At 41.5% G+C, this 19862-nt stretch overlaps 1 protein-coding gene across 1 annotated transcript in view; it reads right to left on the bottom strand.

Annotated features, from left to right (window-relative positions):
* The window catches only part of LOC111219589 (protein TANC1-like), a 62545-nt gene extending 42979 nt beyond the window's left edge, over positions 1–19566 (bottom strand). The window contains exon 1 of the mRNA XM_022742306.1: positions 19471–19566. Coding sequence (XP_022598027.1) covers positions 19471–19537 — 67 coding nt within the window. The 5' untranslated portion in view covers positions 19538–19566. The remainder of the gene's footprint in view (positions 1–19470) is intronic.
* Positions 19567–19862: the final 296 nt, after the last annotated feature.

Raw genomic sequence — 19862 nt, 5'->3', positions numbered from 1 at the left:
TTAGCAACTCTGCAGCCACTACTTGTTGCAAAGTTATGCATTAGCTTGCTCTCTATAATGACGCCATCAGCACCAATTGTTTTCCCGTGCACCTCTGCCTTTCACAAAGAGAATTCGATTTTTAACAACTTGATGTTTAGAGGAACAGACCGCCATGTTTGTTTTTATTTAATATAAAAATGAGGCGTCTTGAAATTGTAAGCCTGTTAAAATGCAAAGCTTAGATTAGGTAATGAAATTCAGACAAACAATCCACAGTGGTGGCTGTGGCTTAGTGTATGATGCTACATTTAAAGTCTGACTCCTCTCTCGCAGGTTCACACATAACAATTTAACTTTCCATGTACTTTACTGCAAGCCGTCTGACTAATGTAAATCATCCTGTTCGAGTCGCCATTGAAATGAGTCATGTTTTGATAGGATTCCACCTCATATAGGGATATATAAGACTTACTGAAGTTAAAAAATGCTTATTTTTTTTACCTATTTATATAAGGATTTAATGCTAAGTACCGTTTTATATGGGCCAAAGTGTGCAACCTCTCCTTGTGAAGCACCAGCTAAATGCCAAACAAACAAACAGATAAAAAAGCCCGGCACACACTGTCTCCAAAATAGCCATGAGCACAAAAACACCACGGTAAAAGAGGGTGTTTGATGTTGGATAGAAAAAGGCCAGCGGCAGACGGGCAAAGTGTCATTTTGTTTTTCTCCTCATTCCAATTGGAGTGCAAAGCTTTCAACCTGGGAGGGGGTAACAATTAGGGAGAGGAGGAAGTCGGAGAGGAAGACAGGAAGAAACAAAAGGAGAGATGGCCATTGACTGTGGCCATAGTAACAGACGAAGCACGGAGGACGGAGGGAGGTGAAACAGAGATATGACAGAGGCTGTCCTTGCTGCTGCACCCTCTTTCATTGCGCTCTGTTATTCTTATCCTTTGCTTGCCCACAGCAATGCAATAATTCACTCTGTTCTCAGTGTCATTGTGACGATAGGAGAGCGCGGAGGGGGGGAAAAAAAACTACATTCACACATGGAGAATACACATACCATCTCAACTGCAATGGAGATGGGCCTACAACTGCAAACAAGCAGGCCTGAATAATGAAATACGCATTAAATATAAAAGAGGCAGGGGGATTGTAGAACCTGCAGTGGCACAGCAGACACCAACACTTACACATCGTGAGGAGAAAGTAGGCTACTGTGTGTGGCTGGATGTCTTTTATCATTACTATGAAAGGCTACACCCTATATTACAGTATGTGTGATATGTGGATATATTTAGACGTCTAGAATAAAGGGTTAGGGTCAGTCCTCACCTGAACTAGATCATATTTAGTGCTGTTCTATCAAAGTGAACAACTACAGTTTTATATTTCACAAAGACGGACTAAAACACAATATTTTATTAGATTATATTATTATATAATTTAAATAACTGCTGAACCAGCTCAACGTCAGACACAAACTTTTTCATAAAAGGAATTTTTAATACAAAGATCCAAAAAACAAGGGTTTTTGCTGAGTATAGAAAACTCACAAATGGATGAAAAAAACAAGGTTACAAATTCCAGGATATGGGTCAGCGTATGTGTGTGTGTGTGTGTGTGTGTGTGTGTGTGTGTGTGTGTGTGTGTGTGTGTGTGTGTGTGTGAGAGAGAGAAGCGTATTGTTTTTGGCAGGTCCAGCATGTTGATTTTACATTAATTTTTCATGTGTTGTTTTCTGCTGGGTACTTAATACTGTTTGGGTGTATGGTCTTATTGATTATTTCCATTATCAATTAATCTGTCAACAATTTGTCAATCAGCTGTTTAATTGTTGGTCAACAAGATGTCACAGAATAGTGCAAAATGCTCATGACGGTTTCTTAAAGCCCGAGGTGAAGTCAGACTTCCTGTTTGATCCAACCAACAGTCCACAGCCCAAAGATATAAAAATTACAGTGATAAAAAACTGAAAACCAGCAAATTGTTTGAAATTGATTATCAAAAAGTTTCTGTGGATTGACCAATTAATTGACTGTTTCAGAATTGCTCAAATTCGACTAATTGTTTTAGCCCACATGGGGATGCACCTGTAATATGTGTGTGCATATGTGCACTTGCACGTGTGTGGCTCCATCATCCGACCTGTCAAGGCAGATAAATTTATCCTTATCCGGGGGCCTGATAAATCCTGTCCTCCCAGTGAATGTCAGCAGGAGTTAGAGCTATTGAGAGCGGAAAACATGGCTGAGAGGAGGAGGAGGAGGGGACCAGACAGTCAGACAGACAAGTACAGACATAGACAGACTGTAGGTTTGAATTCAGGGATGGCACGATAACCGCCATCAATCTGAGACAGCCGCGGAGACGCATTTGGACACACAGCTGGCGTGGGCTCAGTCCACGCTTTGCTGTTGTGGTCCTTAGCAAATTGCAGATCTTGTGAAGTGAACCGCTCACTTATGCAACGCTGTGTTTTTTTTTTTGCTGCCTTTATCATTCAGTGCGAGGCAACACAATATCCCTCAGAATGCTCAGCTAGCAAGGGCACTTCCTGCTATTCAAAGCCACACAGCGTTGAGCAGCAATAATGAGCCCATCCACATCAAGAGGCACAATGAAAGCCCAGTTTCCCGACTGGCAAGAACAACAGGAAGCCGCTGCAGAAGGGGGGCTGATAAGTCCTGCATGGCATCAAAAATTTAAATGGGCCACCACCATGTTATTTCATATTTCTCACGGCCAAATGCACAATCCAGCAGGCTGTTTTGTTTATGGAGGATTTGGGGTCTATGATTGTGTGTGTGTCAGTGTGTGGTACACCAGGGAGAAAAAAAGGGCTGTGGAATAAAAACAGTGATGGAATAAAACAGGACAGTGGAATGGATTGATGTGTCTGGGGGGGAAAAAATAAGATTGACAGAACAAAAACAAATGAAAGCGAGGACAAGGGATGGCAAATCGTTAGTACCTGTAATAATGAGAATAAATGGATGATGAATGGGTGGGATGAGTGGGACTTGAGTAAAAAAAAAAAAAAAAAGAAAAAAGAAAAAGGAGGATGAAGGGGAGGAAGAAAATAACCACTCCAAAAGGGAATGAAAAGAAAAAAGAATGGATGTAAAAAGAAACTGTGATGAAAATGTTAGAGCGTATGGATTGATGAAAAGGGATGAAGGAGGAGGAAAAGAAGCAGCAGTGATGAATAGAGAGGACAAAGACAGAGAGGGAAATTACCTCAAGGTGGGAGCACCTTAACGGAGTAAGGTGGACAAGTTTGGTTATGAGATGATGTGGATAAATGGAGACAGAAGGACTTGAGAAAGAGGAGAGGAGGATGGGAGGAAGAGAAGGGATGGAGTGGTGGAGACTCATTAGCCTACGCAGGGCTGGTACATTAAGCCTTCCCTGCTCTACTGTTTTATCTCCCTCTCTTCTGACTCCTTTTGTTCTCCAGAAATATCTGAGTAGGTGGGAGAGAGAGTAACAGAGTGTGCGAGAGAGGAGGAACAGTTACAGTAAGTGAAGTGATGACAGAGTGAGGGGGAGAGAGAAGGCACCAGAGTGACAGAGGAAGGAGATGACTGGTGAGCTGGCCTGATATCTTTAGAAATCTTCAGATGCGATGCCAATGGGGCTGATATCTGAGTTATTTTTTGATATTTACTTTGCTGAGGATGAAGCTGCGAGGTGATTGTTTAACCCATCATGACTTTTAAAGGTACAGTAGCCAGGTTACCCAAACTCATTACGACATGTTACGAAGAAAATGAGGTTAAACACAAAAATCATTACTCAAACTCTCTCTGGTAAATATCCATCAGACTAATCAGAGCTGAAATGATTAGTCAATTAATCAGTAAGCTCAAGCAAAAATGCAAAAATAATTGTGAGAATTTGCAGGTTTTCTTCATCTTATGTGGTAGTAAATCGAATATCTTTAGCTTCTGGATTGTTTGTCGGTCACTTAGTGCTTTAGTAAACTGTGATCGATCAACAAATCGAGACAATAATCAGCAGATTAACCAACAGTTAAACTAATCTTTAGTTGCAGACCACAGTTTAACCAAATTCCGGGTCTAACTTCAACCGAACATACCCGTCTACCTGTGCAACGAGGAATGGCTGACAGCATTTAAGGCGCTCTCACTTTCAGTTTTACCTTTAAATAAAGTCATTTTAGATCATCTGGATAAACATTTGGCTTATGCGCAACCTGTCTGATTGTCTGACTAATCGTGTATAACATTCAGGTTGTAGTGCAGCAGAAATATCCTATACAAAATTATGATTTATATCAGGAAATATCCGATCGAGAAAGCAAGACTAATAATATGACAAAGCATTTGTTTGGATCTTCAACTTTGGAAACTTACAAAAAACTTACACAAAAAATATGAACATTTGTTCAAGTAGTTTTATTAATAAGGTGAAGAGCAAAGAGCGAAGAGAGAAAATGTTGTGGAGCATTTGAGTGTTTTTAATGGATGAGAGGAAAGACAGAGGTCAAACTGGTTACTGTTTGACGTTTTTTTGATATTATTTCTACCCGAGTTCCAGCACCAAAACCGTAACAACACTTTTCTGAATTGTGTTTTTCTATAAAACCTTCTAACAAATGGAGCCAGAGTTCTTAAGTTTTAAATCCTAATGGGAAATCCTAAACAAAACATCTAAAAACATCTAAAATTAGCCAAATTCTGATCTAAATCTGGAACTATCTGATCAAAAAAATAAGGAAACAAAACTACAATCTAACCATGCTTTCAAAGGAAGCTTTCAGTATATAAACATACATTTTTGGTTAGTATAAAAAAACTCTGTAGGTTTGTTACCCAACTCTAGAGAGGGGCAGATGGAGTGTGGGGAAAAAAAGATGGAGAGGTGATATAAATTTGAGGAAACCAATCACCAAGAGCAAGCAGAGAGACTTGGTGTTATTAATAAACTTGAGGACATAAAGAGCGACAGATATTTCATGAAGAACAGAGTGAATCACCATCAAGACATACTTGATCTTTCATTTCTGTCGCTCACACAATTTTCTCTTCTAATGGCCATCTGTCAGACACCACAGCCTCTCCAGTTTTGTCACTCTAAATTTATTTTCAGTGTCTATCTACAGCAACGCACACACACACAAAGTGTCCAAGGTGTGGCACGATGCCGGCAAGACACTGATTGCTGAGAAAGCCCACCACCTGGGTCAAGGTGACACCAAGCAGAGTACCCACAACAGAGCAAACAAATCAGTCAGAGAAAGGCTCTGACACATGCTGCTGACGCCAGTCAAAAATCGGACCCTCAGCACTGCTCTTAAATCACACACTTAAGCCCTTCACCTCTTAAAGTACACCCCGAGACGCCTACACAGTGCCTTTTGGAAATCCAGAGCTGCTCAGACCTGCACCATGAGACGACCAAAATCATAGCAGACAATTAACAGCTGAATCCTCATGAATAGTGTCTCTCTCCAAAGCCAGTTTCCACCACTCCCTATGTTCACATCAGCATTCAGAGATCCCAGCATTTAAATCATTTACATCCATGCAATCCATCCCTCCATCCATCCATCCATCCATCCTCCCGCCCTGATTCATCCGGCTCACCTTTGTCAGTCGAGCGCCTCGTCTGCCCAGGCAATAAAAATCCTGCACCATAGTAAGGGAGATCCTAAACAAAAGGAGGAGACTGTAGGGGCACGGAGAGGAAAAAAAACAACATGAGGGGGAAAAAAAAAGGCAGAGAGAAGAGGACAGAAGATAGAGGGAGGGAATAGAAGGGAAAAGAAGGAGAGAGAGCGAGGTAAAGAATGGCCCAGACAGGCAGAGAGCTCTCCACAATGTGAGCAGCGGGGAAGGGCGAGCGCCAGGTGTCAGTACGCATACACTCACTGAGCCGCGCATGCACACACGCACACACACACACACTCACACACTCACTCACACACACACACACACACAACACACACACACACACACACACACTCAGGCAGACAGGCAACTCTTTCTCGCTCTCATTCTCTCCCCCTCCTCCTCCACCTCCTCCTCCACCTCCTCTGGCTCTCTGGCGGCAATAACTCCCTCATCCTCCTTCTCTCTCTCTCTCTCCTCTTTCAGCCATGGTAGAATTCCTTAACTCTTTCAAAGCCAGCGATCTCTTAGAGCGATTGCTCTTTCTACTTTCAATCATGCTAAGGCTGAATGAAATGATTAATATCAAAATCATGATTTGAAAGAGGGAAATATCCAAACCGCAGAAGCACCGATTGTAAGCCTGCATTGCTTAATAGTTTTGGCCACCTGGGAGCAGCAGAAACAAACTGTAAAACATAACATTCACAAATGATCGCCTAATAAAGTCGATATAGTGAATTTGTAAGCAAACAGTTGCCTTGATATACACCCAGCAGACATGGAGCAATATTAGCATGTTTCTGGCCACCTCTCCTTTTAGCTCTGTTTTTGGTCTCCACCAACTGTTGAGGGAAATATCTGACTCTTAAGCTGCTAAATGCTCCACTTTGTTCACCAGGTAGTCACTAAATTTGTCCGTCTACCATTGGGTGCTGGGCAGACAGTGTACAGTGGTTATATCAAAGAATTGTCAATGAAAAAAAGAGCCATGTGGCCAAAAACAACACAGGTGAAAGAAAAAAATTCCAGAGCAGAAAAGAACTGAAAAGGTAATATTCCCTTTTACACTACACTCGATCAACCACTTAACTACATTGTTAATAAAAATATATTAAAACGTATATGCTATATATTAATTATACCTTACACAATTAACAGCATCTTACCATGTTGTAGGAAGTACATATTTTAGTCGGTATCTGTTGATTTCACAGGTGATCACTGCCAAAAAAAATATACTCCACTGTACCCAATTCCATTAATTCCACGAGTTGACCAAAGAAAAGAAGAAACTGTTGCCTGGTTAATGTGCTCCCTGCATAACCAAACACCTGTTTCACAGCAGATAGTCATAGTAGGAAAGGCACAGGTGTTGCTAATAACTTTAACGAGGGCCACGTTCTATTAAAGCGTGACAGGGAGCCAGCATGCACAATATCAGGAAGGAAGAAGCTAATTGGAATTCAGCTATCATTAATTTTACTATTCACACCTGTGCCTGTCCTACCATGACATGTCAAAATATCTTCCAGGAAACCCCTTTTGTATGTCCTGAAAGATGGACAAAGATGGTGAGCTCTCTAGAGTAATGATCTAGGTGATTGCCTAATGTCAGTTTCAGACAACTACCTAGCATATAGCTTGGATAAACAACACTTAAACACTGAAGAGTGGAGGTGAGCTTATCACCTCAAAAGCTCTAAATCAGGACCCCCTGTATTCAGGGCAATGAAGCGGTCTGTGCTGTCAGTCTGTGAAGCTAACGTTAGCATTAGCATAGGTGGCCAAAGTACAGAGCGGTCAATTGTATCATTGTCAGATGTGACTTAGCAGCCATTTGCTATAATTACCAAAACTAGCCAATTTTGAAGATGTTGCTAGTTAAAGCCACTTTCAAGTGTCATGATTACAACTGCACAATAGTCAGTAATCTCACATACACCTCTAAAAGTAATATCAGTTTTTGATTTGTCAAAACTAGCCAAGTTTACTAAGAAGTTAACTTCTCTTTGACTTATGCACCTGATGCAAGTGGATTACTTTCACAGATTCTATCCATGTAGTATCAAGAGAAATTTGTGATTATGTTTGGTATAAATTGTATCTTGGTTAATAATCTTTAGACACATGTTTACACATTTTCCTCAAATGGTTCAGCCCTAACTTATACTTTTCATTCAGGGCCGAACACAACAGCCACATAAAACATGAACATTTAATAATTTTCCTAGAACTGCATCATATAATAATGGTGAGATAGTACAAGAGAGAAATGAAGGGAAGCAGGTTTATGCACCACCATATATACAGTATCCATTCTCCTGAGTCCACATTCAATACGCCATGTCTCAAATAGCCTCTTTATTCTATTTTAGTCATACAGAAGACACTGTTAAAGTCTACCTGTCTCTTCTATATAGATATGGACGACATCGATATAGGCGACATCTTAAAAGATCCAATATCACAGAGAAATAATACACTAGGGAGCTCAGTGCCCATCAGGGACTTACAGCTGAAATGTGTCTCTCTGAAGATATATGAAATTGTACTGTGTGTTGGGACACAGTGGGAGGGCTTATGGGTAACAGTAGCTCAGGGAAGCCTGCAGAAATACTTATATTCAAAATCTCTATTACATGTTGAGTGTATCTACTGTCCTGGGTAACAAGTAGAGAAAAAGGGCTCCTCAGGATTGGAACTGGCTCAAACGACCTCTAAAATGCATTTTATCATGAACTGCATCATACAGTCTACCACAATGTGTCATTCTTTCTTGTTAATTGGTTGTAAAATTATGTCCAGGATTTTTAGGGTGAGTCCTGCAAAACACACAAAGGTTATTATTATCACCATGGATGAGGTTATATTTTTGTTCCCATTTGTTCCTCTTAGTTAGCAGGACATTTCTGAAGCTTGTTAAAAGATGTGAATGAAATGTGGGAGAAAGTTCGGCCACAGGCCAAGGAACAAGTAATTACAGTAGTTTTAGGTGCATTTTAAAATAATAAATTCAGACTTGGCAGAGGTGCATGCATGTGGTTTCTGAGTGCTTTCAGGTTTATTTATTTCCCAAATTAATTTTCACGTTAAGATTAATTTCCAGGAGCTGAAAATTCAGTTTTCTGTATAATCAGGTTTAGTAAATGCAACACTGCCACCAAGGGCACAGGGTAACATTATGTGAGGTATGTAGACAGACACACAACTTCTACGCATGTTCACATATAACAGAAGAGCAGCAGGTACCGCACCTGCCTGTATGAAATGATCTGAAGTTGAAGTAATTCTTCAATTAACTGATAACTGAATTATTATTACAAATTAATTATTTGTAGCCGTGTTCTGATTCATCAGTTTGTAGTCTTATTCTGATTGGTTGATACAAATTGCCAAAAATCAACCAATCAGAACACAACTATACACCAACCAATCAAAATACAACTGCAAACCGAGTAACCAATCAGAATAGATACAAATCAACCCATCAAAAATACAGCTACAAACCAACCAACGAATCAGAATATGGCTACAAATCAATTAACAGAGCACGGGTACAAACCAACCAACCAGGCTACCAACCAATCAGGGCACAGGTACTAATCAACCAATCACAGTAAGGCTGCACACCGCCACCGTGACCTTGACCTTTGACCTGTAAGTGATCACATGTTTGAGGCCTATCACTTTCCATGACCATAAAACACTGTCAACGCTATCCCTCTCAGCTGCCACCTAAGAAAAGGACACTAGATCTAGGTCACAGTAAGGCTGCTAACTGCTAAACATCAGTCACACTTCAGCCATGAACACGTCCCTTCAATCCAACAGTGAACATAGAGAGTTGACACAGATCCAGTGTAAAGATGCAACATGCTCTCACATTACAATACACCATCAAAGTCTACTCTCTGTACAATTTTCTACCCAGAGCCTGAGTGAAATGAGGAAACTTCCTGTAAGGAAACTAAAAAGAGGAAAAGTCCATAGAAGGGATAGCAGGAAAGTGAGTAGAGCGGGAGGTAGGGGAAGGGAAGTGGACACACGGAGACAGAGCGAACAGAAGTGAGAGTTCCCACTATTGACGTTGTGATCAGAGAGTGGAGGAGAGGTTAGACCAGCGTTTCTTTACCCACGCTTCATGCTGCCCACTCCCTACTGCCAGAACTGGAAAGCACGGTTCCCTTTACAAAAGAGCTGCATGAGAGAGACGCAGCCAGGGACTCTCGCCCTGGTCTCCATCTAAATGTCACTGTATTTCTACACGAAGAAGTTAAATGACTAGGAATAAGGTGTGAAGAGTCGTCAAAAAACCACCGCCAGCGTCAGCCTCACTGGGATATTCAAAGACCCTGCTGAGGGCAGTCTCAGGGCTAACATGCACTGAACTGATTTTAGACATGCATCAGGCCTTTAATACAGATTTATGATGGCAATCAATCCAGAACTGCTGAATATGGAGGGCAGACTGGTGGCTCGACATACTCAGACATGACTCACGCCATCTTTCACACATCAGAGTGTACTATAGCAAAAAAAGCCATTAGAGGATGTGCTTCACTGTGATTATTGCGACGATGGTGATACAAAAGGAACAATGTGCAGCTGAGCACCATTAGCAGCAGTGAGTGCCTGCTATTACAGCAAAGAATGCACTTGACAGTATTGTGTTTTTTATTCAACAGTTAGCAATGACTGTGTTCTGTCTTTAAAGCTCATCTTTAAAGTTGTGCATGTACCTTATGAAGACAGGTAACAAATTAAAGGAAAAACATAAATAAATAGCCAATTTTTCACTGTAGACATTTTGATTTGTCACAGTAGGGAAAGCACGGGTGTAACTGAAAACGTTAATGACGTCTTACTGTGTCATTAAACAATAAGTCATGACAGTAGCAATGTTTTTTTGTTTCTGTATCTGAATGTAGCTCAAATTTTAACCATATTTCTAGGAAAATATGCAAAAGAAAATACGATCTAAAACACGTTTATATGTCCTGATGGTGGTGAACATTGCTTCGTACTTCAAGATCATGAAGTGTGTGTGGAGGATTGGATTCTTGATATTCTCTGGAAAGACTTAACTAGACTTAAGTTACTCTTTAATATGATGATATTGATTTCGACCATGTCATCCAGAGCTAACCGTGACTCAACCGTCACATTCTTGAGCCTGAGGGACTTTAAGGAGGTCACTCGGGCGGCTGTGACAAGGGTGGTATGTGCATCAAGTGGCACCACTGAGCCGTAATGATGGGACCATAAGTGCCTCCCACACTCTACGAGATAGGAGAGTGCCGCTGCTGACACTTCGGGCACATCGTCTCTCAGCCCCCCCCCCACCACCACCCCCCCGGCCCTCTCCAAGGGTCGTCTGAATTGTCTTTGACCTTTAGCACACTCTTCGTTTTGCTGCAGCTTTGTTACCATGGTTACCCAGCAACGAGGCCACAGGTGCCTGCTGATGAGGTTGGCAGGTTCGAGGGGCCGTGTCGTCCACCTGATTGACACTGGTGATACCGGCTCTGACCCGAGGCGAGGACTAACTTCTCCTGCTCTTTGTTGTTTTGGGAGAAAGCTGATGAGGCCACAGGCGAGGAAGTGATGAGGTCTTCCTCCTGAGGACCACTTCACGTCGCCACTCTTAAAACCTTTGCAGGCCAACTCCACACTGAGTTCACAGACAGAGTTAACAGACTTGATAAATGATAATGAGCTTTCTAGAGAGAAGAGAAAATTATACGAGACGATCCTCAGGGGGAAGAGACAAACTCAAGAGCCGAAAACAAGCACTTTCTGACAGTTTCGTAAACACTTTACCTCCTGAGCTCTGATGAGGAAAACAGATTATACTCGTGCATATATCTACATAAGAAGGCATCTCATAGTCGGACAGACTCTTGATTCAGCAACTTTACTCTGGCAGACAGTGCGTTTATCAGTCACCGCCGCGTAAAGGCAGCTCAGAAATAAATGTCAAAAGCTGAAGGATGACACATCGCAGCAAAGCTTCGAGGATGTTGTAGACATCAGGCTGTTGTCCTTAGTAACCAAAGGTTAAAGCTCCTCTCGACAGCTGCGCGCCATATTGATTCACAGATTCATTGTCTGCTTTGCCGGCTACAATCTGTGTTTACTCAGCATCTTAATGTTCACGTTTAAAGGGAATTAAGACATATGGAGGTTACTGAGGCGTGGTGTGAGATAAAAAGGAGTTTACAAATGAATGTACGTTCTGCAGTAGCCAGAGAGCAGCAGAATATTACAACAGAAAAACACAAGCATCAGCTGAATACAAATCAGGTAGAGCTGAAATGATTGGCCGGTGAGCTGCGACTGTTTATTCAACTGATTAATCGTCATTCTTAAGCAGAAACTCCTAAACTTCTCTGGCTCCAGTCTTTCTAATGCGAGCATTTTGCTGTTTTTCTGTTTTATATTGTTGCAATTAATTTAATATTTATAGCTTTCTGGACTGTTGGTTGTGCAAAACAAAGCATCTGCAGGTTTTAGGAGGTTTCACAGGCATTTGTCACAATTTTCTGGTATTTTTTAGAACAATCAATGAATCTATTATTGAGAAAATAATCAGCAGATTAATGGATAATGAAAAAAAATCATAAGTTGTAGCCCTAAAATATAGAGAGCATCAATCAGATCCCAAAATGTCAATGTATCTATAGGTATTATTTGGGTCTGCAACCAGAGTAACTTGAACATTTTCTAGTCTGGAGTGAATGAAGGGCTAAATATGATATCCCTCTGCAGGAGTACAGTGTTCCCGCATGTTAACAGGACCTGATCCACTGAAATCCCTCCATTCATTTTTTTTTTTTCCCCTCCCGGGTTCATTAATACAGGAAGGAAGGGGCCATTCTGTGGAGCAGTAGGTGCCAATCTGTCGCACTGTGGAGATCAGCCAGAATCAGTGCATGTTAAGCTGCTGCTGCTGCTCCTCCTGTGGCCTCTCACATCTATCTGATAATATTCTACTCACTGGAATGATTCATTTCTATGCAGTCAATGCAGTCGCTAATGTTCCCTAGATATTCCATAGCTTTATTTGCATGTAAGTAGCAATATATATGTAAATTTGCAACATCTGCATATATGTTTTCCCCCCCATTGCATTTATTAGATTTTACAGTGCAGAGAGTACGCGACAGATAAAAAGCAATCACAGATACATAAGCAAACATGAAAACGAACTAAATAAAGGCTGCAAAGATGGTTCGCAAATGATTGACTGAATAGATCTGGATGTAACTGTTGATTTACATCAGAGTCAAGAGGGGGCTTGCTAATGCATTAGGCCCACGTGTCCTCAGTGTTAGTTTTTTCATAGATGTCGGCAACCTAAATGTTCTTTTATGTGTTGGCTACAAGTCTTTCACTTTTAATTAACTGAAACGTACCTAGTTCTTGTCCATACCTTCCATCCATCAACAGTGTTAAGTATACCAGAAGATCGAAAGAATACAAGGTTGTGTATCTTTTTAACCACTAAAATCTTTGAAATACAGTAATTATAGGTTTATAATGAGTCTGCAGAGGAATACTTAACAACATAATGGTAGTTAGAGCGAGGCACTTTAGGTTCCTGTGTCATATTCTAAACACAAAGAAGCCAAACTGTAGAATTATTCAAATCTAAGTAATAAAGCATGAATGCCTGAATTCAGCACATCCATTGATCCACACAGAAAGATACTTGGAGTATTTGAAAAGGCAAAACTTATTATTATTATTTGACTTTTACTAGAATTGCCCTGTGCAAGTGGGCTTATCTGCAGTTTAAGATTGACAATAATTGCATTTACACTGCATTAGGCTTGGCTGTTGTGTCACTCCTTGTGCCTTAGAGCTCAAAGCATGTTTGCTGATCTGATGATCTCTAATTAGATTTCCCCACCACTGTGGAAAATGAGCCATCAATTAGAGTGCCGTGATTAGGGGGGAGCAATTTGATTCCTGTCAAGCACCTGCTGCCTTCAGACTTGTCGAGTTACTGGAACGTTCCACGTCTGACTGAAGGGAGGAACGTGGATGAATCCTTGCTGGGGGGGGGGGCTGACAATGCAAGGGCTGTGTTCAGTAGAATACTGACGTTTTTAATTAGCCCTTATTTGAATTGGAGGTATTAGGAGGTATTAAGTTAGTATATCTCTGCCTTTTTAAATGCTCTCAAATGACAGCCAGCGTGATTCATCTCTGCAGAAGAACAGGTTGGCAAGATAGTCTTCTCCAATCTACAGAGGCCAATTTGGATCAGTCAAGTGTCGAACCATCGACCTTGCAAGCATCTCAGTGCATCAACGGCACAACACGTACAAACAGCGCTGAGATAGCTGGAAGTAATGCATACTTCATACTTAAGGCATGAGAAGAAAGCAGACTAATCACTGTGTGAGTGCAGATTTTGAATCCAAAAGCTGAATTTCAACAGTTAAATACATCTGCTGATTGCAAACTGTTAAAAAAAAAAAAAACTTCCCAGTCTGTATAGACAATATGTGGCCTTTCTTTATTTGTACAAGATCATTTGTAACTGTGGTCCATCCAGTTCCCAGGTCCATCAAAAAATGAATACAACTTAAAGCAGAAGTGCATTGAGCTTGTGTCCTACTTTGAATTTTAGCAGTTTCCTCAAATAAAAACTGAGTGAAACGCAGCAGCCGCACAGTCCCGTATTATTAGGAAACAAGATGTCTCTTCTTGTCCCGTTTCTGTCTGTTCACCACCATTTATGACATAACGAGGTCCAGGTACAGTCTGGACTATTAATGCTAGAGATCAGTTAATTTTTCTAAGGGTTTTTTTTTTTTTTTTTTTTGCGAACAGCAGCTGAGATAAATTAAACATAAGGTGCAGTGAAGTGAAGCATGACTTGCATTTCTATTTGGTTTCCCCACGTGGGTCCATGTAGCGCTGATGATGCGGCATGCCAACGTGTCATGGGTTAAAACAGTGAAGCTGGATATTATGAGCCGGTATACGTTTTTTTTTTTTTTTTATTCTGTTTTCCAGTAAGTTAAAAAAAAACAAAAACAAAATCTTGTTAATCCACATTAGTTTCAACTCCCGATGAGGATGTGCACGTGCGCGTAAACTACATCTTGCTCCTCGATTTCCACACTCGGGCCCCTCTCGGCGCGTATTAGTCATGCAACAGCTCGCTGTCCACACACCCCAACCTTTCAACCCCATTTCTCATTTTCCAATCAGCCAATGCCATAAACTGTAATTGCGGTGTCAGGCTGTTGACTTTGTTTCAAGTCTAGACCCACTTCTCCACCCCTGGTGATGGGAACAAGAAAGAGAGGCAGTCAAAATCTTTACCCATAACACCACAAAAATGAAACAAATGCCTGACACACTTCTCTATTTTCAAGCTAGAAAGTCAGTGTAATATCCGAGACCATGAGGGGACATTTTCCTTCTTGTTCACATTTCGGCTTTCCAGGCGAGTATACTTGTACATGAAACCGCCGTAGGCAACAGTAACAATGGGCCACTTTTGTCGGAGAGAAAGCCTTACATACGACACGCTGAAGTCTGATCTGTGTCTTAACGAAAAGACGAAGAGCGTATCTGATATCTAAACACCGCTGCTGCAGTAGCTCCAAGACATTTGTCCTTTTTGTTTAAACAGCCGGAATCTCAGGTTGTGAGATTATAGGCTCTCTCAAGTGAACATTCACTTCAGAGCTTGAATGGCGGCTGATTAATCGCACAGTAGCTGGACTGAGAAGAATAGCAGCAAGTTACAGACTGACTCAAACTATTAATGATAGTGTCTGAGGACAAACCAGGCTGCACAGTGTAGTTTCCCACAAGATAACACCCCATTCCCGTGACAGAGATTTGTACATGTCTGCATCGTCACAATCAGAGCCGCTTATCTGTGTTATTCAATTTAAAAAATGCCATTCACCGGCTTAGTAACTTGGGGCTCAAACAATTTCTCCAGTGCAGATCAAGGGGACAGCTGGCTCATCTGTTGTCTTCAGATTAGCGTGCCTGTTCCCCTCTGGAGCTCTGCCATTCCTGAAGCCAGAAGCTTGCTTGTAACTGCATCAAACACAGAGGATGATCATCTTATCCCGCGATCTTACATCTGAACCGAAGACCAATTTCAGCGGCCATTGCGTCCACGTACAGGGGGCAGTTTCTCAGAGCGGCAAGTCCTCCCTCTGAGCCGAGGGCTCCTCCCACAGCAGCAGCAGACGGATGTGGCTTTCGAGCACTCTCCGTCTGTCGTAAGCTGATAAGTCGGAGTTGCTAGAACCAGTCCTTCGGATGTCCTTGGAAGGGACGGAACAGCTAAATGAAAAACATGTTTGCGTGTATTTATATCTGGGTGGGTCTCACCTTCATGACATAAGTGTAAATTATCTGTCTAAATAAAGCTTTAAAAAAAAAAGTGGTGGTGTCTGTTGGAGCACGCAGATATGTAGGAAACTGCCTTGATACAGATGTTTCAGTGGAGGAGCCAGATTGTAAGAGCAGCACTCGTCTGCTGGGAGGAGTGGATTCCCCGCAAAGTGACAGCAACAGATATCACAACACTGGAGGGTACTCCACTCATGCGCTGCTGCTGCTGCTGCTGCTGCTCGGTCTGTCTGCTCGTCACTTCACACATAAACACACAAACACACTGAAGGCACAGGAGGTGGGTTTTGCTTGCAGCAAGTTCACTTCAGCCCTGAAGCCTCGGAGTGAAGGTCACCACAATGTACATGAAAGAAACGGTAGATATTTGCATATGCACTGTATATGTATATATACAGGATGAAAGCAGTTCAACCAGTTTAATGGTGATTATTGCTAACCCAAAATCCAAGAATCTAGAGCAGCGTTTGTGAAAAGCTGTGACACAAGTTGATCTGTGTTATCATATTTTGCCAATTAAATGTTGTAAATGTTTAGAAAAATGTGACAAAAAGTGTGATTTCACTGAGAATTACAACACATAGTTTCTGTAGTAACAGTAAAAAACAAAATCTTCAATTCCTTTGATGACCCAGCTCCATGAGGAGAGGAGAGTTTAAGTCAAGTGAGATAAATAATAAGCCAGGAAGTCAAACATCAAACGAGGGATTTTTTTTAATTTTTATTGAAGTCTAAAAAAGAAGGAAGGAACATCATAACACTAAAAAAAAACTGAATACTGGCTGCTAAAGTGAAGCTATTAAAGGTTTTTAACTCAACATCTCAAGGTTGCCACAGAACTCTATGACAACCGCTAAAGTTGCACATACATTGCTCTGCATTTCAAAACATCTGGTTCAAACCAGTGAATGGGAGTCAAACATTCATTTGGGCTACTTGGTGAAATTGACTGTATCAATGCGACACCGCAAAAACCTCCCAAACTACTGCAAAAAGACCTGCAAAGACTGATTTTCATAAACACATCCGCTGAGTGGCTAAGTTGAGGGAAAAGGCAGTGACATAATATAGTGTGCGATATTTCAGGCTTTAAAAAATTAATTCATCTGTGCAAATCGAGTGGGCGGCTGGACGAAAGCCTTAGAAGGCACATTTTCACACCGTAATAAAAGACCCTATCCTGGGGAGACTCTTACGAGAGCGGAGGCTGTTACACTGACCAGGCAATAACACGAAACTTATTAGATTCGAATAAGAACGGCCGCACCATTCCAAAATGAGCGGTCAAAGCTCTCCCAAGTGTTGCTTTTGGCTGGGATTACACCACATCAAAGGCCCTGTTCCTGTAAGTGAGAGCTTTATGAGGCTTGAGTGGCAGTAATGCATGTGAAGGAACAAAAGGTTTCATGTGTTTTTTTTCCCCCAAAGGACCCCAGAGTAACGTGGCTTCTGCTTTTTAATAGTCATTTCACCTGAGTGTAGGGGAAAAGGGGGATGCACAGGTTGGTCTGTGTACCACACAGTAACACTGTCAAAACTGGCCAAAAATGATATGTTTGGATATTCCTTCGCAATAAACACACAGGTTCAAACCATTTGAATATCTACTTTTGCGCAAACCAATACAATGAGAGCGGTAACTACTTGTATAGCTGCTCATTTGGGTGCATATCTTCAAGATGTGCCCTCTGGTTGCTAGCGCTGGAATGCTACACTAACTCTAGCTTACATACCTTCCATAAAACGTCCACAATCTACTGACCAAAATATTTCTCAACAGGCCTTTTTAGATTGCTCGGAGTGAAACTCACTCTCTCCGCTGCCGAGTTGTGCTGTGAACGTTCTGCCATCATTACCGCACGGTTATTGTGGAATTATCCTAGAACTTCATTTCATTTTCAGTGAATGAAGGTGACGTTATGTGACTCCTGTGCGTCATGCGGTGCATTCAGTGCAGCAGCCCAGGCCCATGCAAGAACTCTGGAGGCAGGTGGTGACTGAAACTCTACAATAAAGGATTGATAAGCCTCCTACGTGCACAGTCGCAACAGTTGCAACAATCCCACTTTTAGTTTGTAGATGTGTCTGAAGATATAAAAGGATTATAACTAATTTGCCTGTCCACAGCAGGCAAGAAAAACATTCAAGACCTTAGCAAATCAAATTCAAGAATTCTTAATACTTTCTAAGTGTCTTTTCAAGACTTTAAGACCTGCAGACACCCTATGTACTGTACCAGGCATGATAAAAACATGTTTGAATACAACAAGAACAAAAATGTATGGCAAGACCTTGAAAGCTTGATCTGTTGAGTGATTTGAGGACAAAAAGTGTCTCACTGGTGGGAAGCTTTTACTGTAAAACAGCTGCAGGAAGCATTGAGTTTGCTGTGCAGTGTATCAACATGCCTTTAATCACAGCTCTGACGGCACAGCGCAGGAAAGCGATCATGAGACAGTGCGGTTCTTATCAGCCAGCTGAAGGAAGGAACAGGAACGTAGTGAAACAAACCTCCAGTGAACCTCCTCCACTACTGAACTGATATCATGAGAGCTTGGCTGAGTTAGGAAGCATCACATTATGGCTGTTCAAGGCTAAATGATAAAGGGCAACTCAGAAATTGGCTGCAGTAAATGTATAATGGAAAAATCTTCATAGTACAGCATGACGTTCATGGTCAAAGCATGCTACAAGTGTTGGTGGAAAACTGGTGTTAAAGGTTTGATATGTAACTTCTCCGCATTAAAATGTCTAACCTGGGTTACGTTTTGTTGAGATGTGTAGTTACAGTATCCCAAACGTTTCCAGCACTTTTCAAACCTCAAGAAATCTGTAATTTGAAATCAAAGTAATGGTCTGTTTCATTCGGTCGCCTGGCAATGGCGTCATATCCCCTTTGTGCATACGTCAGCTTTGTAGTTAGCTACAGCTCTGCTCCCACCCACTCAGAGACGTCATGTACACTAAACGTTGTCGGAGAAACACAGATTTTTAATTTGAAACTGCTTTATTCAGTGTTTTTACCAGATTTAATCACCTGGTACCTCTGTCGATAACTGCCAGTAAAACGATCAACACTGAAGGAATCCTAACCAGGAGAAGCTGATCTCAGTGATGACAACAACTCCCATGATCCCATGCTATTTCACAACGTTACCAAACTTCTCTTTTGTTATTGTTCTGATTGAGAGACTCCTACTATGCAATACTGTGCCTTTAAGATCTCCCAACAGGAGTCACAACTACTCAAATGATGAGTAAGTTTAGACCTATTTTAAGCACCAAACAGGTCTGAAGGGGTCTCCAGGAGTCACGGATTACTCTTTAAGAACCAAAATACATTTCATCTTCTGCTTCCTAAAAATATACCGACAGGAACTAGTGAACACCTTCTGTGTGCTGACAGGCAGATACGTCATTGTTTGTGGCTGGCATGAGAAGACAGACTCACCACTGCTGCGACTCTTGCGGTTGGCCTTCCCCCCCGTCAGCAGCATCTTCAAGCTGTTCCTGAACATGACTGTAGCAGATGCCCTGGACCAGACTACAGAAAAATCTGTCAGGGAAAGAAAAGACAATACATATTAATATTTCCGAGAGAGCACTAGTGGTTTGACCAACTGTCTGCTGTGAGAGCTTACATCATTAACAACTACATTCTTTAGATAAAAGTATAATGAGGAATATCAGAGCAATACAACAAAATAGATTGTCAGACAGGACATGTCATGTCACAGAAGTCATGTGTCAGAAATCACTGAAAAGGGGGAAATCCTATTCATAGTATATAATATTATGTAGGTCATCAAATTGCAAGATCAAAGGTTTCCAGAGTACCAGAGC

Source organism: Seriola dumerili, unplaced genomic scaffold (assembly GCF_002260705.1).
Source record: "Seriola dumerili isolate Sdu_G_001 unplaced genomic scaffold, Sdu_1.0 BDQW01000068.1, whole genome shotgun sequence".
Taxonomy (NCBI): Eukaryota; Metazoa; Chordata; class Actinopteri; order Carangiformes; family Carangidae; genus Seriola; species Seriola dumerili.
Note: the sequence above shows the minus strand (reverse complement) of the source record. Positions and strands in the feature narration are given on the sequence as shown.